At 48.5% G+C, this 24,093-nt stretch overlaps 1 protein-coding gene across 1 annotated transcript in view; it reads left to right on the top strand.

The window, feature by feature from the left end:
* PLEKHH1 (pleckstrin homology, MyTH4 and FERM domain containing H1) overlaps positions 1-24,093 on the top strand; it is a 66,952-nt gene that overhangs the window by 4,411 nt on the left and 38,448 nt on the right. The window contains exons 2-4 of the mRNA XM_055131161.1: positions 5,025-5,171; positions 21,579-21,641; positions 22,669-22,818. Coding sequence (XP_054987136.1) covers positions 5,046-5,171; positions 21,579-21,641; positions 22,669-22,818 — 339 coding nt within the window. The 5' untranslated portion in view covers positions 5,025-5,045. The remainder of the gene's footprint in view (positions 1-5,024; positions 5,172-21,578; positions 21,642-22,668; positions 22,819-24,093) is intronic.

The following is a 24,093-nucleotide window of genomic DNA, read 5'->3' as shown; positions in this document are numbered from 1 at the left end:
CACTTTTAGAAGATATTGTTCGCCCATCACTAGCAAGCGGAAAATGCAAAAGCTGTGGTGACCCCTGACATCTTTGAGGCTCTGGTAGCGATCAGCCCCCTGTGGGGAGTAGCAAAGTGATTCAGATGGTGGACCTGAGCCTGCCAAGGCACGACTTGTTTACTCACCCTTATGTCTCCAACCTTGCACACAGGAATCATTTAACAAAAGTTGATTGAATTAGATTTCATCTCATCTCCTTTTCGTTTGTTTGGTTTTTTGTTTTCTGTTTGGGGGCCACACCCAGCAATGCTCAGGAGTTACTCCTGGCTCTGCCCTCAGAAATTAGTCCTGGCGATGCTCGTATGAGATGCCAGGAATTGAACCCAGGTCGACCTTGTGCAAGGAAAACACCCTACCGCCATACTATCACTCCAGCCCCTTCATCTCATCTCTTTTTCTATTTCTGGTCCCCTCCCCAAACATTGCTGGAGCCATCTCAGGTCCAGTTTGTATTTTCTCTGATACAGGCCCAGTGAGGAGTCCCTAACCCATCTCCAGCTGTCTACTCTTCACCTTCTTACCCAGGTACTCCACCTCTGGGACTCAGCTCTGCTCAGCTCTGGCCTCTCAAGCTAGGGGGCTAGAATTTGGGGAATTCCAAAGCAGGTGTGAAGACCATGGCAGTTGTCTGTTTCTCACCTGCCAGGCAGCTTAGGCTGCTGGCTACCTCTGGAAACCAGAGAACTGTGTCCTGCTAGAAACCAAAGCACTCAGAAGTGGCAGGAGTGCACCATCATTGTCTCTGGGCATTGGGTACGTAGGATTTACTGTCCTGTTCTCCTCACTTCTTATGTGTGTTTGAAGCTTTCCGGAATGAAAAAAGAAACAGTCGAGATGGCTTTTGTCCCCAGCTTACTTCCCCTGTCTCATTTCCCTGTCTATTTTTGCCATGAGTGTGCTCGTTGCAGGCTGATCTGGCAGCCCACAGCGTGTCCACCTCCACCACCACGAAAGCCTCTTCTGTAGTTCTAGAGGCTGGGAGATGGGGATGCCTGGCCCCCAGCCCTCCTGCTCCGTAGCTCTTTGTCTTTAAGTGGGTCACAGAGGTGATGAGCCAGGTCATCTGTTCTTCGTGAATGATACCTTTTGTCCTGCGTCTCATGGGTATTGGGTATTGAGAGGCTAAGCAGAGAAATATACCTGTCATTTTGAGACTTTGAGGAGTGAAGAACCATTATTCAGATACTTTTCTGCTCCTTCTTGGGCATCTTAATAGGAGGTCCAAGTGCAAGGTGGCTGCACAGGTGAGGTTCAGCTGGCTCGAATTTTCCCTTAATAACCCATTTTATAGCCGCTGCTCTGACCACCTGCTTCTGTCGGAAGAGCCTCTAGACCTTGGCTTGGCAGCAGGCGCCTTGCTCCCAACCCATTTCAAAACCTCTTAGCTCTGCTTGCATGCCGAGACAAGCCCAGCACGAGGACTGGCCCCCTCGCCAGTGTCCCTAAGGCAGGAAGAGGATTAAGGAGAGCACTTGATGGGTTCAAAACCTTAATGTCACAAAAATGTCTCTGGGGAAGACCCCTAGATTGAGGTTTAATCTCAGACCCCAGGGCTAAGCAGAGACCACCAATGGCTATTTTATATTCAAAATAGCTGCAGATTTTAATAATTTAGGCTCCAGCACTTCCCGTGGAACCTGAGACCCAGCTTTGACAATCAATAAGAGGGAATTAAAATTCACCAAACTCTTTCAATCACACAAAAGGATTAAGTTTCCACCTTCAACCCTCCACCGCCACCCCCCCTTTGGTTTTCCTCTGGTGCTTTTACTGCTAATTCTCAGCCCTGGGCTAGGTTGCATGCCTCTCAGGACCCGCTTTCAGACCTGCCACTTTTTTCACTTCTAGGAGGAAAAGCTTTATCCCTCCCAAGGACAAAGCAAATCACACACTCAAGCCTCCCCGGCTGCTCTGGAGGCCCCACAAGGTCCTGTTTTGTCTTTTCAGTTGTGAGCTTCGCCCAGAGAAGGTCATGTTTTGTTTTTGTCTTTTGTCTTCCTGCTCGTCCAAGCCAGTCCCAGTCCTTTGAGGTGGCAAGTGCGGGGAGGTCACAATGTCGGGATTGTTTGGGATGACAGTTCCGGGAGAGTAGGGCTAAGGTCACATGTCCCGGGTTCTGAGCAGCCCAACACCCAAAGGCTCAGCCACCAGACCCATCGGCGGTGTGATTAGGACTTTTTTCCACGGGGTGGTTGACCCCCGTTTTCAGCCGAATGGCAGGCCACACGATGGTGGTGATGGTGGCAGAATGTCTGAGCAAATCTGGGATATAGGTTCATTTTAGCCCTCAGGCTCTTTGGAAGATCATATAAAAATGTTTTTGTCATTCTTCACAATCCACACTACTCTTTGTGAAATCAGAATTCTTTCCAGTTTGGGAGTAGGGAAAGCGCACCATGAGGAAGAACAAGGTTTTAGGGACTGGAGGGATAGTGAGGCAGGTAAGGCACTTGCCTTATTCATAATTGACATTGATTTGATCCCTAGCATCCCAGATGATCCCCCAAGCACTGCCAGAATTGACTCCTGAGCACTGTTGGATGTGACCCCAAAATCTAAAATTAAAAAAAAAAAAAGAACAAAGACTTTGGAGCAGCTCACTAGCTACAGGATTTTGTATGTCAGTGAACTTCTCAGTTTCTCATTGTCCTCAGATGAGTGTGTGTGAACTGGACTCACCCCTTACCCTGTGGGTTTGGTGAGGATTAAAGTCACAGGTGCCTGGTATGCAAAAGGACCCAATAACTGATGGATGCTTGTGTTGTAAAAAGGGAGAGAGATACTTGCAAAAGTCAAATGTGAAGGGGGCTGGAGCAATAGCACAATGGGTAGGGCGTTTGCCTTGCACGTGGCCAACCCGCATTCGATCCCCAGCATCCCATATGGTCCCCTGAGGACTGCCAGGGGTGATTCCTGAATACAGAGCCAGGAGTAACCCCTGTGCATTGCCACGTGTGACCCAAAAAGGAAAAAAAAAAAGTCAAATGCGAGGGAGGAGGTAACTTTGGTGGATGGCCCATCAGAGCAAGGTGCCCTGGCCACCTGGAATTTAGGAGTGGGGAAGACAGAACTGGGCTTTTGGAGGTCTGTGGTAGTGGTACCTACAAAAAGAAAAGGAGATCTCAGGACATAGCAGATTAGGGGCCAGGGGTAGAGTGAATGTACGATTCTTGGAGTCAATACCCATCACCCCAATCAAACCAAACAAAAAACAATGGGAACAAAACAGCACATTTTATAATGGAAACTGTCAGGAATATATACAAGTAGAGAGGCAAGGAAAAGAGCTAGATCCTCAGCACCCATCTTCAAAAATTATCAACATACCTGAAATCCTTTATCATACGTTCTTCCACCCAGTCGTCACCCTCTATAGTGGAGCAAATCATACGTTGTATTTTTTCACCTGGAAATCAGACATATATCTAATATGAAATTACAAGAAGATTTGTCAACCTAAAAGGTTAATCATCATGTTTTAAAATCCTCTACTCGTAGAGTGACCCTATATCGGGGTTTAGGACAGACCTTGTTTGTGCATATTGCCAAGCTCCTTTGGAGTAGCCACTTGAATGGGGGATCAAGGAAGCTGTGGGAGGGATGTGTCTTCTGGTCCTTCTTTCTTCGGGACTCCATGGCTGTCTACCTCTCTCGGGCACACAAATATATCCTTCAGTTTCTCATCCTCAGTCTCTAAAATACACCCAACAGATCTCGGAGCAAATTCCCCTCTCTGTGGCTTTGATAAATATCTCCTGGACTTGCTCTGAATCTGTGTATTATCTCCCTTCCCCGCCCCCTGGATTTGTGAACGTCTTCAGAGGTTACAGCAAAACAGCTACTGACCCTCTCCTCTGCGTTTTATAACTTAAAGAGAGTCTGCTCCAAAGCAAGAGAATTCAACTAAAAGACACTTAAAATTTAAATTTAAAACATAATTCAAATTATGTTTTCCTGGGGTGGGGGGTAGGGGATGGTTGGGGCCACACCTGACAGTGCTCAGGGCTACTTGGCTCTGTGCTCAGGGATCACTTCTGGCCATGCTCAGGAGACCGCATGCAGTGCTGGGGACCAAACTAGATTTGGCCACGAGCAAGAGAAGCACTTAAACCCCCGTATGATCTCTCCAGCCCTCACGGCATTGTATTTTCTTTCCATTTGTTCCCATCTGGCAGTCTGCAGACAGAGTTGTAACTGCCCCTGGGAACCAGGGTGCTGCCTCCTGTTTTCTCTGTGATCTCCTGTGGCTGTTAGCGGCCTTAAGCCTTCCCTAATCTCTTCTCCCTCGCACATGATCCACCCCCCCACCCCCCTACCCCCGCCCTGCTCTTGTGTATCTGCATATTGATTGGCAGTTGTGACTAGCATCTAATTTTTATATCAGATTGTCCTCAGATTTCCATGAAAACTTCAAAGACAAAGGACCCTTCTTCTCTTCCTTTGCATCTCTAGTGCCTAGAACAGTGTCTGGCTCAGAATGTTTGTTGAATAAACAAAAATGTGTTAAATCGGGGATAAAGATGTGACTCAAAGGGAAGCGCACATGCCTGGCATGTGCAGGGTGCTGGGTTCAATCCCTGGCATCACATGCTCCCCACCCCAGCGCTGCCAGGACTTTCCACCTTCTTCCGCCCCCCCCCCTTTTCCCCAATGAAAAATTTTTCTTAAATTAAAAGAAAAATGAATGAATCCTCACTTCTTTTGCCTTTTGTGAAACTGAGGCTCGGTTCTCCAAGTTCTGTGACAGTTTCTCCAAGTTGACAGTTTCTCCAAGTTCTGTGATCTCAGAGGTTGCTTAGGTCATTTCTGATGGAGCAGAGCCACCAAGATCAAAGAACGGTGAGAGTGGGCACAGGGACAACTGTGCCTATCTTACTCACCGTAACACTATTTTCTCTGCTCCTCCCTGCCCCCAGTGTCTCCTTCTTTCCTTCCCCTCATAGCTCCTCCTCACGAACATTTCTCCGTGTGCTGTTTCTCAGGGCTCCGTGGACGATTCCATCATGGGAGAACCCAAAGTAGAGACGCAGACAAGCATGGACTGGCAGAAGCGATGCTTGGCTTTAGAAACGCAGCTCTTCCGGTTCCGTGAACAGGCCAGCAAGATAAGGGAGCTGCTGGCTGACAAGGTAGGTCCCAGAGAGCGGGTCAGGGCCCCCCTCCCTGCAGCAATGGGGGAGAGTGAGCTTGCAGTGCTGTAAGTACACAGAGCACACATGCGCAGTGAAACCCGTGGTAATTTTTGTTCTGTTTTCTAAAGACCCAAATCAAAGCAGCTACTAAGCTGTCATCTTGTATCCTTCCCTGTGTGGCATCTTCCTGTGGCACAGGTAAGAAATGACCCAGGTTTCATTAGTCTTCCGTCACCTCCTGTGAGACTGCAGTGGAAGGTCTGTTCTTTATTTCTTTCTCAAGTATAGAAGGGAAGATGTTTTAGGAGAGAAGGACGGAAATCCTATCCCTTCTGCTTGTGTTCTAGTAAGCAGAGTTATAGAAGGCAGCCTGGTTCCCTAGTGACAAGGAAACTGGTTCTGCCACTTAGCTCGCTCTATGACCCAGGGCCTATCCCTTCAAATATGTGTCCCTAACGTCCACCTTTTGTAGTTATTTTAAGAATCGGCTGGTTTGGACACCTGAGCACCATTCAGAATGTTCCTGTGGCAGTCCCACTATCCAGATGGATTTCAGAGGCATTCTGGAATTCAACAGAACGGGGCTGCCCAAAGAGCTAAGCCTCCATTAATTATCCAGCTCTGTGTAGTTTGCTCATGGTTTCCATCACCTCCACATCCCATCAAGCACTGTATCACTATCATTCTATTTTTCAGCAATTTGCTCGAGCAGGTGCCAGTAACGTCTCCATTTGTCCTAGCCCTGAGATTTTAGCAGCCTCTCTTTACTCGTCCTTCCCAACGGTGCCCATTGGAGGCTTTTTCAGGGTCAGGGGAATGAGACCCATCAGGGTTACTGGTTTTGGCATATGAATACGCCATGGGGAGCTTGCCAGGTTCTGCCACGCGGGCAGGATACTCTCGGTAGCTTGCTGGGTTCTCCGAGAGGGAGAACTAGACAATAAGAGGTCTAGTTTTGTTGCCAGCCCTGCTGCCTGGAGTCCAGAAAGACAGACTATTGGCTTCACCTCTGTCTTCCCATGGTTACAGTTCCACAGGGAGTCCAACTAGCCTTGGGCTATGACAGAGCTCCCAGACTTTCTTTGGTCTATCACCCCCTTTTCAGAGAAAAATAAATAATCAGGGCCCCCTGGAAATCTGCCTTCTTTAAGGAGACAAACGGAAAGCACCCCCCACCCACCACCCCTGCGCACCCCCGTCATACCCAAGGCTACTACTTCCCTCCTGGATCATTCCAGCACCCTTTGTGGGATGGGGAGAGAGGGGTGCAGGACACAGGGGGCAGCCCACTTTGGGAGAGACTGGACCAGCCTCATGAACCTTTGTCATGAGGACTTTGCCATCCCCTTGCTGAGGCTTTGCAAACCAGAGACCAGCAGAGTTCCTGCTAATAGAAACCATAGAATTCAGCCACCCTGGGGAAGGGGCAGTAGCCAGCCTCACACAGTGGTTCTCAAAGGGTGGTCCCGGGACCACCTATGCTAGAAACCTGGAATCCTTATTAATCATGTGCATTCCTGGGCCCCACCCCAGTCCTCCTGATCCAAGCTTCCTGCTGCTCGTAATCTGCATGTTTAACAAGCTCCCAGAAATTGGTTTCATACACTGTAAAACTTGAGAAGCTTGCCTTAGGATATGCTGCTGGGAGAGGCGCCCGAGGAAGGGATAAGTCGGGTTTGACGCGGCCAGCTGATCTAGAGCCCGTGCTGGGGAGGAGACTTCTGTGTCTAGTAACAAGGACCCCAAAATCACCTGGAAAATGATCACTCTGAAACACCTGGGAGCTCTGCAGTCAATAATTAAAGTATCCTTCTAAGTATGAAACTGTACCCTGGAAAAAGAGGAAGAAGAATCCTCCAGCGTCAAAACAAAGAGGAAAACCCCGAGTGGTACTCAGATCTGGCAGCTCAGTGAGCGATGGAGCTGGTTGGCCCCCCCTTTACTGATGAATGAGGAAGGTTTCGGGGTTTGAGTTTCTTTTGCAGGTTTGGGAGTGTGGGGTTTAGGCCACCCTCAAGCAGGTCTCACTCCTTTCTCCTAAATCTGTGCTTGTGGATCACCACTGGCAGGGCTCAAGGAACGATGTGTGATGCTGGGAATTGAACCCAGGTCTGCTGCATGCCAGCCAAGCCACCCTACCTGCCATACTAGCTTTCTGGCCCTGAGGTTTGAGTTTTTTACCTTTGTGGAGATAGAGATGGGATCTCGCTGGTTGGAGTTGAAAACTGAAGCTTCCACATCACTGTCATCCCGTTGCTCATCGATTTGTTCGAGCGGGCACCAGTAACGTCTCTCATTGAGAGACTTATTGTTACTGTTTTTGGCATATCCAATATGCATGGGTAGCTTGCCAGGCTCTGCCGCTGGGCTCTCCGAGAGGGGCGGAGGAATCGAACACGGGTTGGCCGCGTGAAAGGTGAAAGCCCAACCACTGTGCTATCGCTCCAGCCCAAAGCTTCCACATATTCAGGATTTTTTTTTTTCTTTTTGGGTCATACTCAGTGATGCACAGGGGTTACTCCTGGCTCATGCACTCAGGAATTACTCCTGGCAGTGCTCAGGGGACCATATGGGATGCTGGGAATCAAACCCAGGTCAGCCGCATGCAAGGCAAATTCCCTACCCACTGTGCTATCGCTCCAGCCCCAGACACATAGTCAGGATTATCAAAGGGCTTTAACCTATGTAAAAAAGGAGACAAGTACTGAAGAGAGAGGACAGTGGGTAGGGCACTTTCCTTGCACAGGGCTGACCCTGGCCAATCCCTGGCACCCTATGTGGTTCTCTGATTCTCACCAGGAGTAAGCCCTGAGCATTGCCAGGTGTGGCCCAAAAAATAAAACAAAATAGGGGCTGGAGTGATAGCATAGCAGGTAGGGCGTTTGCCTTGCACAAGGCCGACCGGGGTTCAACTCCCAGCATCCTAGATGGTCCCCTGAGCACTGCCAGGGGTAATTCCTGAGTGCAGAGCCTGGAGTAACCCCTGTACATCGCCAGGTGTGACCCAAAAAAGCAAAATAAATAAAATAAAACAAAGCCGAAGAAAAAAGAAAGAGACAGAGACAAAAATGAGAAAGAAATCCACTCACATGGGGGAATGACAGAATAGTTACTCATATATTTCTTAAACCTGATGATACTATTAGTTTAACATTAGAATTTATTTGGGGCCCGAGAGACAGTGCAGCAGGTAAGGGCCTTGATCTGGGTTCAATCCCCAGCATCCCATATGGTCCCCTGAGCCCTGCCCAGGAGTAATTCCTGAGCACAGAGCCCGGAATAGTCCCTGAGCATCACTGGTGGTGACCCCAAAACAAAACAAAACAAACACATTAGAATTTATACTATCTCTACAGATTCTGTAGCACTGTCACTGTCGTCCCGTTGTTTATCAATTTGCTCGAGCGGGCACCAGTAACATCTCTATTGTGAGACTTGTTGTTACTGTTTTTAGCATATCGAATACGCCATGGGTAGCTTGCCAGGATCTGTCATGCAGGTGGGATACTCTCGGTAGCTTGCTGTGCTCCCCGAGAGGGACGGAGAATTGAACCTGGGTCAGCCGCATGCAAGGCAAACACCCTACCCACTGTGCAGTCTCTCCAGAACCTTAAATTCTGGATGATTATCCCTGAGAAACCTTGTATGCGCAAAACAGAATCCTCTGGGAGAATCAAGTCCTCAACCCAGATCACACAGAATCCCTGTAGAAAAACAGGGGAGCTATGTGAAGATGATTGTGTGATCCAAAATGACAGATTACTTGGGGAAATAATCTCCAATCAGTGGGAGTTAACACATGCAACAAACAACTGGATGAGACTCCTCCACCTCCCCAAAGTTATAGTAATAGAATTGTTGGCAAGATTGTATAAAATAAGGGAGTTCAAAAATTATTGAAGACATAATGAAGTCATTGAAAACATGAGACAAGAACATATGGTCTAAAAAAATCAGGCGGAGTAGGAACAGCTGGAAAGATCTGTAGAAGTGAAAAATATTTTCATCGAAATTCAATTGTCAGTGGATAAATTAAACATCAGGTTTGGCACCTTTGGGACTGAATGGGAAAATAAACTCAAAGAAATCATCCTAAACACAGCACTGAGAGAAAAAGTCACACAGGCCAAGATACTAGAATTATAAGATGCTAGATTCACTAAATTCAGTTCCAAAAGAGGAGAAGAGAATGAAGGAGAGACATGGCTGAGAGATAATGGCACACCGAAAGATGTCAAGTGTTGGGTTCAGGAAGCAGAAGTAATCTAAGCATTCTAATAAAAAAAAAGGTTGTGTTTTTTTTTTAACTCCATGCCTACCGTATTACGATCATAATTTGTCTGCTCTAAGAAAGACCCCAAAATAACAATGGCCTAAACCAGTCAGATGTTTATTTCCTTCTCATGTAACATTCTAGACATAAGCAGTCTAGCTTGGCATGTTTGGGGATGGTTCATCCTGATGTCCACATTCCAACGCCTTCTCTCTAAGTGTATGACTCTGAGATTGCATTCACATTCCTCCTGCGCATACCCCATTGGGAAAAACTTATTTATGTGGTTATATACAGCTGTAGGAGGTTTGCAAAGTGTAGGCTTTATTCTGGATAACCATGTGCTCTGCAGAAGCTGGAGATTCTATTTATACGAGAGAAGGAGAGGACAGATACGAGTAGCGGTCTTTAAGTCTAGAAAAATAATGATGAATAGAAGTAATGGAGGGAAGACCAGTAGAGGAGGGGAATAAAGGAAGCCTATTAAATATAAGCAGGGGAGAGAATAAGTATAGGGGAAAAAAATAAATAGCTCCAAATAGGGCCGTAGAAATAATTCTGTTGCAGGAGCTATGTATAAGCTATATTGCAGCTCTGATATATGAAAAGAGTAGAAATACTCCGTCAACAGGAATGGATAAACATACTGAATATATACACATATATTTACAAAAAAAATTTTTTTACCATTACATACTACATTACAGACTGGAGCAATAGCACAGGGGGTAGGGCATTTGCCTTGCACGCGGCTGACCTGGGTTCAATCCCTCTGTCCCTCTCAGAGAGCCCCGGCAAGCTACTCAGAGTATCTCGCCCACGTGGCAGCGCCTGGCAAGCTACCTGTGGCTATTCGATATGCCAAAAACAGTAACAACAAGTCTCACAATGGAGAGGTTACTGGTGCCTGCTCAAGCAAATTGATGAACAACAGGACGACAGTGCTATAGTGCTACTACATTAGAGGAAAAAACAAGTAGGACTGGAGAGATTGTATAGGAGGTACAGTGCTTGCCTTTCATGTGGCTGACCCAATTCAAATCCCTGGCATCACATATGCTCTAGGGGTTGCACTCCAAACACTGACAGGGTTACTCCTAAGCATCATTGGGTATAATCCTCTCTAAAAAAATTGCTCAAGTAGAGTTACAATCATGCATTACTTAACCCTGTTTGGTCAGTTAGGGCCACATATACAGTGGTGGTCCCCATTATGCCGTACAATAGAGCCCTGCTGTGTCCTGGGTTGCTTGGCCCGAGTGTATATAATTGTACTCATGGTACTGGTTTTCAGTGGCAGGTCCATGTGGACCAGTGCTGGTCCACAGAAATTTCCTACTGATCCATGGAAAACTTATTGCTGCTTAACATGGTGGTGGTTTTCAACCATCTTTCCATGACAGTTGTTAGTCTGAAGGTGTAAAAAGATAGAAAAACATTGTTTTATGACATTCAGAACAATGGAAGCACTTAACCTTTGTTTCTCAAAATATATCACTGTCATCCCGTTGCTCATCGATTTGTTTGAGTGGGCACCAGTAACGTCTCTCATTGTGAGCTGTAGCTTGCTAGGCTCTCCGAGAGGGGTGGAGGAATCGAACACAGGTCAGCCACGTGAAAGGCGAACGCCCTACCGCTGTGCTATCGCTCCAGCCCTCAAAATATGCAACCTTTTTTTTTGGTTTTGAGACCACACCTGGCCATGTGGCCCAAAGACCTGGCTCTGCACTCAGGAACTACTCCTGGTAGTGCTTAGGGAACCATATGGAATGTTGGGAATCGAACCCGGGTCAGCCGCGTGCAAGGCAAACACCCTACCCACTGTACTTTCACTAGCCCCCAATATAGAACATTTTTAAATGACATGTGACTCTATGTCTAAAGGATCAATACATCTTAAAAGTCAATACTGAATGAGAAAGCAGAAGGACGTATTTATAGTAATACAATGTCTATAAAGTTTTTAAATCTATAAGATTATTCAGGATACATACAAAGGAGGCAAAACTGAGCAAAAGAGGGGTAGAGAGATAGTACAGGGAGCAAGATTCTTGCCTTACACATGCTTGGTCCCCGTTCAATCCCTGGCTCCACATATGGTCCCACAAGCACCTCCAGGAGTGATTCCCTGAGCACAGAGCCAGGTGTAAGCTCTGAGTAAAGTCAGGTATGACCCAAAAACAAAGAACCCCCAAAATAAGCCAAATAAGTGTTCATAGACAAGCATAGGACAAGTACCAGAAAGAGGAGTGAAACACCAAAGGCCACAACAATTTGTTGTGGTTCATTTCTTAAACCCACCAGCAGCAGAGGGGCCTGAGAAATAGAACCAGGGTTAAGGCATCTGCCTTGCTTGTGGCAACCTTGGTTCGAACCCAGCACTGCCTGGTCTGATGAGCATCTCTGGGAGGCCCGAGTAATCCCCAGCACTGCAAGGCTTGAGCAGGACCGTATCATCCATACTCACCTGTACCAGGTGAGCCAGGTCAGTACGGTTCATCTGACACCTTCTCACGCTGCTGTCCCAACACCTCTCACAACAGCCACTTGCCCATGCAGACTGCACTGCCTGGAGGACTGCTGGCCGCTCACTCACTGGCCGGGCAAGCCAAACCTAGGTACTTCCCTGACAGTGGCCCCGTCCCGGTCAGATTCTGCGCCTGGCTGCTGAGGCTTGGAGCCAGCCCTTCCTCCTTCCTCCTTCCCCACCACACAGCCTCCAGCAACACACTCCCTCTGACAAAAGTGCCTTTCGGGATGGGCACTGATTTGTGCAAAATGGGGGGGATATTTTCCTTTTGTTTCGGTTTTGTTTGGGTGCCACACCTGACAGTGCTCAGGCTTTACTCCTCCTCTGTGCTCAGGGATCAGTCCTGGCTGGGCTCGGGGGATTGAACCTAGATTGGCTGTGTGCAGAGCAAGTGCCCTACCCCCATTACTATGGCTCCAGGCCCCCAAAGGGGAAGAATTTTTTTTTTTTTAAGTTTAGCCATTTCTTTTTTTTTTTTTTTTTGCTTTTTGGGTCACACCCAGCGATGCTCAGGGGTTACTCCTGGTTCTGCACTCAGGAATTACTCCTGGCAGTGCTTGGGGGACCATATGGGATGCCGGGGATCGAACCCAGGTCGGCCGCGTGCAAGGCAAACGCCCTACCCGCTGTGCTATCGCTCCGGCCCCAGGGGGGAGAATTTTAAAGAAAAAAATCTTCGGGCTCCTGAGAATCCTTCTCCTAAGGATGAGGGAGGAGTAGCAGGTGAGGAGAGGAGGCAGTACTGGACCTTGTTTGTACAGAGGTCAGCACCACCCCATTCTGGAGCCAGGTGAGCTCTGGGCGCACTTTCCAACCAGTACCGAGAGGAGGAGAAGGCTCATGGCTAGGAGTCCACAGCTTGCTCCGTTCACTGGAGCTGTTTCCTCTGCTCTTTCCTTGGTGAGCTGAGGAAGCCACAAAGGCCAGTGAAATCAATTTAAAAGTTGACATGGTGCCAGGGCCGGAGCAGGTACAGCAGGTGGGGTACTTGCACACGGCAAGTTTGTAAAACCTACCCCGGAAAGGCTCTTTTAGGAACCAGAGAGATAGGACAGGGGCTAAAGTACTTGCCTTGTATGTGTGCTGACCCTGGTTCTATCCCCAGCACCGCATTTGGTCCCCTGAGGAGCACTCGGAGTAATCCCTGAGTACCACAAGGTGTGACCTCCAAACGAAACAAACAGTAAAAGAGCTTTTTGTCAGCATTATGATGGGAGGGCTGGAGTGATAGCACAGTGGGTAGGGCATTTGCCTTGCATGCGGCTGACCCGAGTTCGATTCCCAGCATCCCATGTGGTCCCCTGAGCACCACCAGGGGTAATTCCTGAGTGCAGAGCCAGGAGTAACCCCATTTCTTAGCATAAACTTCTTTCGGTTTGTATTTTGCCTTTTGGGCCACACCAAATAGTGCTCGGGATTTACTCCTGGCTCTTCTCTCAGGAGAACTGGGATTAGCCGGGTGCAAGTCCTGTATTATCTCTCTAACCCTCCACACCCTATATATTATCTCTCCATCCCCGGAGTAAACATTTTTTAACTGAAGCAGTTTTCTCCGAGTCCCATCTCAGTTGGTCCTTGTGCACAGCCTCTTTTTTCTTTTTCCTTTTTAGCATCCTCTTTTCCAGAACCCTCTGCCAGGTTTGCCAACCAAGGTTTTGAAGTACAGAAGTTCATTTTATATTTATGCAGCAAAATTTTACAGTTCAGTTTTATGAACATATAAATGCTTCTGTCTCCTTAAAAAAAAGAACAGTGACTGTCTCCGTTCCCCCAACACACCGTGGAGCACACAGAGGCAACATGGAGTTCAGTTACATACCAGTTTTGCAACATTGGGCTAAAACACAAAGCCCAGAAAAACACTTTTAAATGCCTCATCATTTGTGAAAGGCTGGTATTGTAAGGGGAATAGTGTGATCAGGACCAGCTGGAGATAGCTGTCTGCATCAAGTCACCGAAGAATAGGTCTTAGCTGATCTCTGGCTGGCAGCTCTGATCTTTGTGAGCAGGTGTCTTCTAGGGCTTGTTTGTATTTAGTGTGAGAAACTCATGCTTGAGTGTGTGTGTGCGCGCACGCGTGCTCATGTGCATGCACAAAGAAGGAGATTTATTCCATTTTTCTTTTAGCGCCCTAATTTTTTAGGACTCTGCAGAATTTCCCAGAAACTTGATGCTAATAGAGCTTTGTTCTGGAGACCCTCAAGTAGAGCCCAATGCTGATAGGGCCTGGTGCCCAGATGGATTCTTTAAAGAGTCAGTTAGGGGCTGGAATGCCAGTACAGCAGGTAGGGCATTTGCCATGCATGTAGCTGGCATGGGTTCAATCCCTGGCATCCCATACGGTCCCCTGAGCAACATCAGGAGTGATTCCTGAGGGCAGAATCAGGAGTAATCTCTGAGCATTGTTGGGTGTGGCCCTCAAAAAACATATAATCAAAAACAAGTCAGGTAGCTTTGCTTTGATTCTGCAGCCAGTGTGGCATTTTTCAGAGTATGGTCTGTGATCTACTGGGACTTGACGAAAGATTTCCTTCCTTCCTTCCTTCCTTCCTTCCTTCCTTCCTTCCTTCCTTCCTTCCTTCCTTCCTTCCTTCCTTCCTTCCTTCCTTCCTTCATTCCTTCCTTCCTTCCCTCCCTCCCTCCCCTCCCTCCCCTCCCTCCCTCCCCTCCCTCCCCTCCCTCCCTCCCTCCCTCCCTCCCTCCCTCCCTCCCTCCCTCCCTCCCTCCCTCCCTCCCTTCCTTCCTTCCTTCCTTCCTTCCTTCCTTCCTTCCTTCCTTCCTTCCTTCCTTCCTTCCTTCCTTCCTTCCTTCCTTCTTGGTAGGGGTGTTGCTTCCACTGGTGCTCCAGGCATTTGAGTGATCTCCCCTGCCCAGTCATCACCTGGGCCTTTCTTCTCCACCACATTCCTAGCCCCATGACCCAGGCTTGATAAGTAAATCTCTGTCAGCGAGGTTGGGGGATGTGCCTGTACCAAGTTCTACCTGGGTCCTTGTGCCCCTGAAAGTCTGAGAGCCCATAAAGGAGACTTATTCTTTCTTCTTTATTCAGCAGTGAGAAACTAGGGAAGCCCCATGGTTCGGTCTTTTTTATATTTGGGAATTAGCTTATGTTCTTCATTGAACAAAAAGAAATGTCTTTAAAATGAAGTTGAGGGCTGAAAGGTAGCTCACTGGGCTGGACCACGTGCTTTGCATGCAGAAGGCCTAGGGTCAATCCTCAGCATCACTTGGTCCCCTGAGCACTTCTGGAAGTGATCTCTAAGCACAGAGCTGGAACTATCTCTGCTGGAGCACCACCAGGTGTGGCCCAAAGACCAAGTAAAAAAGAAAAGAAAACGAGAAGGAGAAGAAGAAATTGAAATTGAGAACCTTTATTTTAACTACAACAGTTAGAAACATTTTATAGATAAAACCAGGGTTGGGGGAAGGACACAAAAGCTTGTGGGTAACTTAGGTAAATGAAATGCAGAAAGCTTTTGGTTCTGAGGCAGGAGAGATAATATGGCAAGAAGGGCACTTGCCTTGCACACAGCAGACCCGTTTCAATTCTTGGCATCCCATATGGTCCTCTGGACGCACCAGGAGTGAACCTGGAGTGCAGAGCCAGCAGTAACTCCTGAGCACTGTCAGGTGTGGTCCAATAACAACAACAGCAATAACAATAATAATAATAATAATTTGGATCAGAAAGCTATGGGTTCTGGAGAGAGTTCCAGGGTGCATGCTGTATGTGGGGGAGGAGCCAATTATTGCCAGAAGAAAGTGTAACTCTAATATGTTCGGATCTGAGTTTTCTTAGGAAGTGGAATTTGGAGTTTGAATGTAGAACCTGGGTTTTTGTGTGACAAGAACTTTGGAGGGGAGAGGCACGGTGGCCAGTAGCACAGTACATTCTGAATCCGGTCCTTCAGAGTTGACATCCTGGTCCTGACTCTGAATGGTGTGACTTTAGGCAAGTTACTAAACTCCTCTGTGTCAGCTTCCTAATCTGTATAATAGAGATAATAGTACCTGCCTCCGAGGATTAGTACAAAGATTCAATAAGTTGGTAATATAAAGGAGTATAGCAAGTGACCTTTTTCAGTTCTGTTGTTGCTTCAGCTGGCTGAATGCCCATGACACTGCGGTCAGACAGGGGACTCTATGCTGGTCTTTGGCCTGTCTCTCTGTAGATAGACCCCAAGTAGGATGCCACAGAATGTTTTTTGTTGGTGGTGGGGGTGTGAGGGCTTGCCACATATGGCAGTGCTCAGGACTCACTCCTGGCTCTATGCTCAAGGACTCCTGGCAAGGCTCGGAGGACCATATGGGATGCCGGGGATCGAGCCTGGATTGCCTTTGTACAGGGCAAATGCTTATCTGCTGTACTATCTATCCAGCTCCAGGCTGCCATAGAATTTGTGTTCTAAATCAGGATACTTTGCCGAGAGAAAGGAGACCCTTTTATTTATGTTTCTGGGTTGACAAGCAAATACCAGACTGTCTGACAAACTGGTCCCCGGTGGTATCATTGTCTAGAAAAAGCTCACCAGAAGCTTATATATGTCAGCCACTCAGTAAGGACGGGAGCTTCTTGTGAGGCTTCTGATGTCTTTTCGCTGCAGACCTGGGTAGAAACTTGTGATCCTCTTTTGACTGGTGAGGAAATGAGACAGAGAGAGGCTTATCCACGGCAGCCTCGCGTTGGAGCCAGCCAGGTACCCAAACCTTGGCCCTTGCCCACACCAGTTTTCCCGGTGTGTACCAGGCAGTGGCAAGAATGTGAACCCCTTTTCAAAGGCAGTTGAGAGCCAGCCTGTCCCTGCTCTTGGCTCAGGCACTGCACACAGGCTGTGTGAGAGCACCAGAGGGTGCCCATGACCCCGCCCCCCACATCCACTGGAGCTGATACTTCACAGCAGCACCGAAGGGATCAAGGAGCTGTGGACATGAACATTAAATGCCAAGCTGGTGCCAAGTGCATTTCATCAGGTCGCTGCAGCCAGTTCTGGGGCCTCTCAGAGGCTCATGGTCAAGTGGCAGCTGGTGAAAGTGGATCCCCCGCCTGACAGCCGCCTGAACTTGACACCTCTGTGGCTGGTGTCACACCAGACCCACAGATGGAAAGGACAGCTGAGGGCAATGGTCTGAGGGAACCCTCTTGAAGGAGAAACAGAACCCAAATAAGGGGGTCACCTTCCATAGCTTCCGCTTTTGAGAGCTCTGGGAGTCGCCCTTTTGTTTTGTTTGGGTTTGTTGCTCAGGGCTTACTCCTGGCTCTGCACTCTGGAATTACTCCTGGCAGCGCTCAGGGGACTCTATAGGATGCTGGGGATTGAACTTGGGTCGACCACATGCAAAGTATGCCCTACCCTCCGTTCTATTCCTCTGATCCATGTGTGGCCCTTTCATCATGTAAGAAGACGAGCTTGACACGGGGAATAGTGGTGGTGGTAAATTTGAAAGTAGGGTTTGAAAACTCTAATAAAAAGGACAAGGCAGCCTCTGCACACCTGGAAGGACTCCGGCAGCCATGGGGAAAATGTGTTTCCATAAAACCAGAGGGAAACGTGAGGGTAAGAATGTTCGCTTCAAACCAGTCTGTCAGGGTGTTGATCATTATTAGGACACAGGTAGTGACGTGATCATTATCTTCTTCTCTGTGAAAAACATTCCAGATGTTCACATGTTTTCCATGTCCAGAAATTGGACAAGAAAGAATACTTCCTGTTGATGGTCGCCAAGTAATGCCTGTGTTCCTCCAAAGTTGTGTCTGCTTCTTTGAGGCACACTAAAATATTGTGCTTCAAAGTTAAAGGAGTTAAAAACAAACAAAGAATAGGCTAACATAAACAAACAAATGCTTTGAATCTGGAGTTGTCTTGCCAGGGTGTTAGGAGCTGCAGGAAGGGTTGGTAGCAATGAGGACCATGTAGGGGTCAGCCAAAGACTGGGCAGAGACTCCAGGATTCCTTCCATCTTTTTCAGAGACAGAACATCTAAAAGGAATGCATGCTATTAACATTTTGATAGAAAAAGTGCTCACCTTGGGCCCAGAGAGATAGTATACAGATAGGGTGTTTGCCTTGCACGCAGCTGACGTGGTTTTGATTCCCAGCACCTTGAATGGTCCCCTGAGCCCTGCCAAGAGTGATCCCTGAGTGCAGAACCAGGAGTAAGCTTCAAGAAAGCCCAGTGTGGCCAACTTCAATAAAGAAAAAAGTGCTTACCATGTTTTCAAACAGAGTGATTTATAGCACTAACTAGTATCACTGGTCACTCAACCTAAAATGATGGAAAAAAAAAAAAAAACCCTGGAACTCACATACATCCTATTCCTCATTCTGCCTTGGTTTCTCCATCTATACAAATTTTCCCACCAGATGATATTGGAAAACATTAGACAGTCATTGTAGAAGGTTGCAAAGATAAATAATCACGTATGGAAACACCATGTCTTTGGGGCCAGAGAGCTAGTACTTGCCTTGCACACAACTCACGCTGGTTGGATCCCTACATTTGGTCTCCTGAGCAGTGCCAGGAGTGATCCCTGCATGCAGAGCCAGGAGTATGCTTTGAGCCCTGCCCAAAAACCAAATAAATATAATAAATGTTAAAAAAAATAAATACCATGTCTTCTGCACTATAAAGCTGGCCCTCAGAGGCTCAGCTGAAGACTTAAGTTGGAAACTTTTCAGAAATCCAGTCTTCCCAGTCAATATTTTATTGTCTTTGTAAGAACTTAAGTGCACACTGTATTACATTATTCAGAGTTGTTACTGATGTGGACAAAAACTGGATAGCTGAAGGGAATTTATTAGAAAGCCCGTGGGACCACTCCCACAAATGAAGGAACTTCCTGGCAGTCTTTTTCCCCCCTTTTTTTTGGGGGGGGGGTTTGGCCACACCCAGTGATGCTCAGGGGTTACTCTTGGCAGTGCTTGGGGGACCATCTGGGATGCTGGGTCAGCGAGTCCGGGTCAGCGGCATGCAAGGCAAACACCCTACCCGCTGTACCATCGCTCCGACCCCTTCCTGGCAGTCTTGACCTGGAAGTGTGTGCACCTTCTCCAGGGTAGCCCCGTGGCGCCTGCTCAGCTCTAGAGCCCAGAATTTGGTCTCTTGGAGGAGAATCTGATTGGCCCAGCAAGGTCTGGGGCCAGAAGGGGAAGAGTCTGGACTAACCTGACTTCTGGGGACCAAAACTGTGTCGACCATCGCCCCCACTCCATGAATAGAGCTGTCTGCAGCCACCTCTGCAGCCAGACTACCAGTTTATGTAGATTCTTACCTCTCTGACTGCAAAACAACTGTTTGAAGGTCGGTCAAGGGACTCCTATGGGGACATACCCAAGGACTGATTTGGGAAAGCCCAGCTGACTGGAATAAGTAATGCCCCTGAATCTGGCTGGAACCAACACAGGCTCTCAGGTTTGAGAGCTGGGAGAAGCCATGATGGGTGTGAAGCCCAGGAGAGAAAGGACAGAACAAGAAATGAGCAGGTAAATACCTGTCAAAATACCTGTCAAGTACCTATCTGCTGGGAGCCCAGGGAGCATTTTTGTCCTATGGGTTTTTAGTCTTTGGGGTCGGTCCTGGTTGTGCCCAGGGTACCAGACAGTGCCGTGCACAGCCCGTGCTCAGCCCCGTGAGCTAACTCCTCAGCCCCAGGGCTGTACGTCTCGAGTTTGACTTAGGTTCCTTGGATCCTTTCACAGGCAATGTGCAGAAAGGGTTAGTGGCCGCCCTGAGGAAGGAGGTGCCCCGAGCCCTCAAACATGAACCCTTTTGAGGTGACCTCCTTTCCCTTCAGACACCATTCTGAGGGCATCTCCTCTTCCACCCTTTAGTAGGAAGGGAAAGTAGAGCTTCAACTAAAAGGTGAGAGATTGGGGATGAGAGGAGAAGTTTCTTGCTCCGTCCCCTGGTGAGTGTCCAGTCAGAGGCCAAAGGGGAAAGACCCACAGGGAGAGATTGAGTAACCAGAGGAAAGGCCCGACGTGCAAGGATGCGGTTGGTGAGGGCTGGGCTGCAGCCTGGAATGCAAGACCTGTCCAACCTCGAGGAGTGCTAGGCCAGGGACATGAGGCCTCTAGGATTAGGCTGTGTACCTGGGGCCAGGTGAGGCGGCAGGAAGTGATTGACGCCAGCTGGGCTGAGGCTCGTGCCCTTGGCAAGAGAGCTAGGTGTGTTCCGGCCCAGCTTCCGCCCGGCCTTCGTGTGATGGTGTGGGCTTGTGCAGCACTTGGCTTAACCCTGGCCAGGGCCACATGGAGAGCTGAGCTTGGGTACTCTGTCCTCTCGCCAAGCCAGGAGCTCTTGAAGCAACAGGGACACCGTGGAGAGTGATGGCCTCTAGACCTGGTGCCTAGCAAGCCTCAGGTGCAAGAAAGTTGGTTCCTTTGCTTGGGCCATTTGGCCTCAGAGTCCAGAATTGCTGACATCCCCTCTCCCCCCCCCACTCCACCCTCCCACTCAGACCTGAGAGACATGCCTCTCTCTACTGATGGCAAGCTAAGAGTTTGGAAATATGGAACTGAAATGATAGTACAGTGGGAAGGGCGTTTGCCTTGCACATGGCCAACCTGGGTTCAATCCCCAGCATCCCAGAGGATTTCATAAGCACTAGGAGTGAACCCTGAGCACCACTGGTTGTCCCCCTTCCCCCCCAAAAGAAAAAGTTTTAATAGTATGTCTTGAAGCCAGAACAATTATATAGCATGTAGGGCATTTGCCTTGCACGCGATTGACCCTGACTCAACCCCCAGCATCCCATATGGTCCCCCAGCACTACCAGGAATGATTCCTGCGCCATGAGTAGCCCCTGAGCACTGCCAGGTATGGCCCCAAAACTAAAACAAAACTCCAAAAAAGTATGTCTCCTTCAAAGTAAAGAAATTAAACATAGGGATACCTGTGAGACCATTACAGTAGAGATATCCTGGAGAGGGGCCAAGGAAGGATTGGTTGCTGGCCAGCCGTCTCTTCTAGGATGGGAAGGAACATTCTCTAGGAACAATCTCTCACTGAGGCTGTGATAGACGTGCACGTGGGAGTTTGTCCCATGACAGGCACGGGCAGCAGTGGCAGGGCACAGCCTATAGTCCAGTGCTGAGAAAAGAGTGGCCTCAGGGAGAGATGACTGAGGCAGGACCAAGGGAGAGGGTGTCCCAGAAAGAACAGCAGCCATCTTGCTGCCCCTCTCTGGAATCAAGATCTTCCTCTCTTAGCAGAGGGGACATTACTCTGGGCTCCTCCCCAGCCCATAATTCAGAATAAGGGGGCCAAGAGTTGTCATGCAAATCTTGATGACCTTCTGAGCCACTTGAGTTGGGCAGTGTAAGCCCAACCTTTGGGCAGTGTCTGCCCAATCCACCAAGTTATCCTTTCCCCCATCCCAGCCACCTTGGTTTTGGGGCCACAGGTGGCAGTGCTCAAGGCTTCCCCTTGGCTCTGTGCTCAGGAATCACCCAGGTGGTGCTTGGGGAACCATAATGTGGTGCTGGGCATTGAGCCCAGGTTGGCTGTGTGCAAGGCCAGTGCCCCTATCCACTGTACTATCTCTCCCGCCATGTTCACAGTATGGATACTACACCGATCTCTCCTCTTCCTCTCTGAGCAGATGCAGGAGCTGGAACAAAGGCTGCTAGAGGCAGAGCAGAGAGCTGAGAATGCGGAGACCCAGGTAACTGGGGCTTGGGGGAGAGGCCTGGCGGGAGTGTGCGGGAGAAGGGAAGTAGCCACTAGCTCTTCCTGCGGGCACACTCATCCCACTGATGAGCTCCTTACCGAGACGAGAAGACTCTGGAGTCATGCCATAGCCCTCTGAGCTTGCTGTGGGTATGGAGGAGTGTAGCTGAGGGTGGGGCCAGGAGTGGGTGAGTGGATTAGTTCTCGCAGGCTGTGTTGTGCTAAGAAACATGTAGACAGAAGCAACACCTGGCATCTCCGTGGGGTTGATCATGCTTTGTTTTCACTGAGGTAGTCTGATGCACACATGATTAGGGACCCTGGCAGCTGCCCCTCGCTAGTGGAACCATCTGGAACATTCAACCTCTGCACTGTGGCAGGGGAAGAGCTTGTGTGCCTCTTACGTGCCTTAGCCCAGAACTCTCATGTCTTCCACTCAGCTTCATTGGCTGAAGCGAATTCCAGGGCCTTCTAGCCACAAGAAGTCTGGGGACTAGGGGACCACTCATGGTCATTCAGAGAGCAACAGAGGTCACTGTCACAGGGAGGCTGGAACAGTTCCTCTCCAGGACTGTTCTTCCAGCTCATTGCTGCCGGGGCCCCCAGTGTGGGATAGCCCAACAGTTGGCTCTGCCTTCCTTGTCACTTCCTCCTCTGCCCCAAGTGAAGTCTTAAGAGGTGGTCTGGTCACTGAACTTAGGTCGTCACCAGGGTAGAACCAATAGGGCGCTTGCTTGGCTCGCAGCCAATCTGGGTTCGATCTCCAACATCCCAGATGGTCCCCCAAGGACCATGAGGAGCAATTCCTGAGTGCAGAGTCAGGAATAACCCCTGAGCACTGCCACATGTGGCCCCAAAATAAAAACACAAAAACTAACAAAAAGAAGTGGTCACTGAATTAACTGGCTGCCCGAGGTTAGGGCTCTGCTGGGTGTCACGAACCTGGGCACTGGGGAGTGTTTGTGTCCGAATCACACACATGTCTTGTGTCTCGGCCTCCTGAGCTGATGGATATTTTTCAGATGGGTGTGATGGAGGAAAAGGCGAAACTGTCCAACCTGAAGAATGTGGACTCAGCAGGCAGCCTGCACCGGAAATACCAGGACTTGCTTAAAGCCCTGCAAGGCAAAGACGAGCTCATCCGCCAGCTGCAGGCACAGCTGGAGAAGCAGGTAAGGACCCGACTCTTAACTGGAGTGCCAGTGCCCGCTCAGCTGCAATTCCAGTTGTCGCCAGCTTCGGAAGCGGTTCCGCTCTGCTAGAACCTTGCCCGCATGTGCGGACACTCCCTCCTCCTGAGCCTGTCCACATGTCTCCACATGACATTCTTGCTAGGTTTTCCCTCTCACTGTACCACTTGAGTCTCACACAGGTCCCATAGGAGCCAAGCCAGGTGGACAGTGGGGAAGGGGCCTTGAAGGCGGAGCAGTCCGGGTTTGAATCTCGTCTCTAGCAGCTGCTACCGTGCCTGTGGGCATAACTTCAGCCCAGATCCTATTTTTTTTTTAATTCTCCAGAAAGTTTATTTCTTTGATAGAAAACAAATTAGCACAAGATTTTAATTGATTTCATTACTGTTGTGTCTATTTCCTTATAGAATTGAAAATTATAGAATCTTGGATTTTTAATAAATATTAACTGAGTTTTTTTATACCTACTCATGTATAGACAATAAAAACTTAGTATTTGTAAAGCTGTCACTACCAAATACCACTTTTTTATCAATTTGCTTTAGACCATATATAGCTAGTAAAAAGACATGACTCTGAGGAAACAAGAGTTCTTTAATATATTGTTAGTAAATGCTGATGACCAAATAGAGAATGAATTGTCACTGTCATCCCGTTGCTCATCGATTTGCTCAAGCGGGCACCAGTAACATCTCCACTGTGAGACTTGTTATTACTGTTTTGGGCATATTGAATACACCACGGGGATCTTGCAAGGCTCTGCCGTGTGGGTGGGATACTCTTGGTAGCTTGCTGGGCTCTTCGAGAGCGGTGGAGGAATCGAACCCAGGTCAGCTGCGTGCAAGGCAAATGCTCTGGCCCAGAGAATGAATTACCTGTTACAAACAGAATAGATACCTGTTACAAATGGAATGGATTTATTATCGATATAGAAAGTGATCTACTTAGAGCTCAATCCAGATTCTTAGTTTATAAAAGCATCTGTAAGGGCCAGAGCAATTATACAACAGGTAGGGTACTTGCTTTACACATGGCCGACCCAAGTTCTATCCCTGGCATCCCATAGGGTCCTCTGAGCCCACCAGGAGTGATCTATGAGTGCAGAGCCCATAGTAACCCCTGAGCACACACACACAAAAAATATTCGTAAGATTCCATCTCAGAGGACTGTGGGGAAAGCAGTTCAGCTAATCTGTGCTTAGAGTCAGACTTGAGTCTGTGTGAGTGAAAGAGAACTTTTCCTTCTCCATTCTGACC

The sequence above is a fragment of the Sorex araneus genome, chromosome 3 (genome assembly GCF_027595985.1).
Source record: "Sorex araneus isolate mSorAra2 chromosome 3, mSorAra2.pri, whole genome shotgun sequence".
Lineage (NCBI taxonomy): Eukaryota > Metazoa > Chordata > Mammalia > Eulipotyphla > Soricidae > Sorex > Sorex araneus.
Note: the sequence above shows the minus strand (reverse complement) of the source record. Positions and strands in the feature narration are given on the sequence as shown.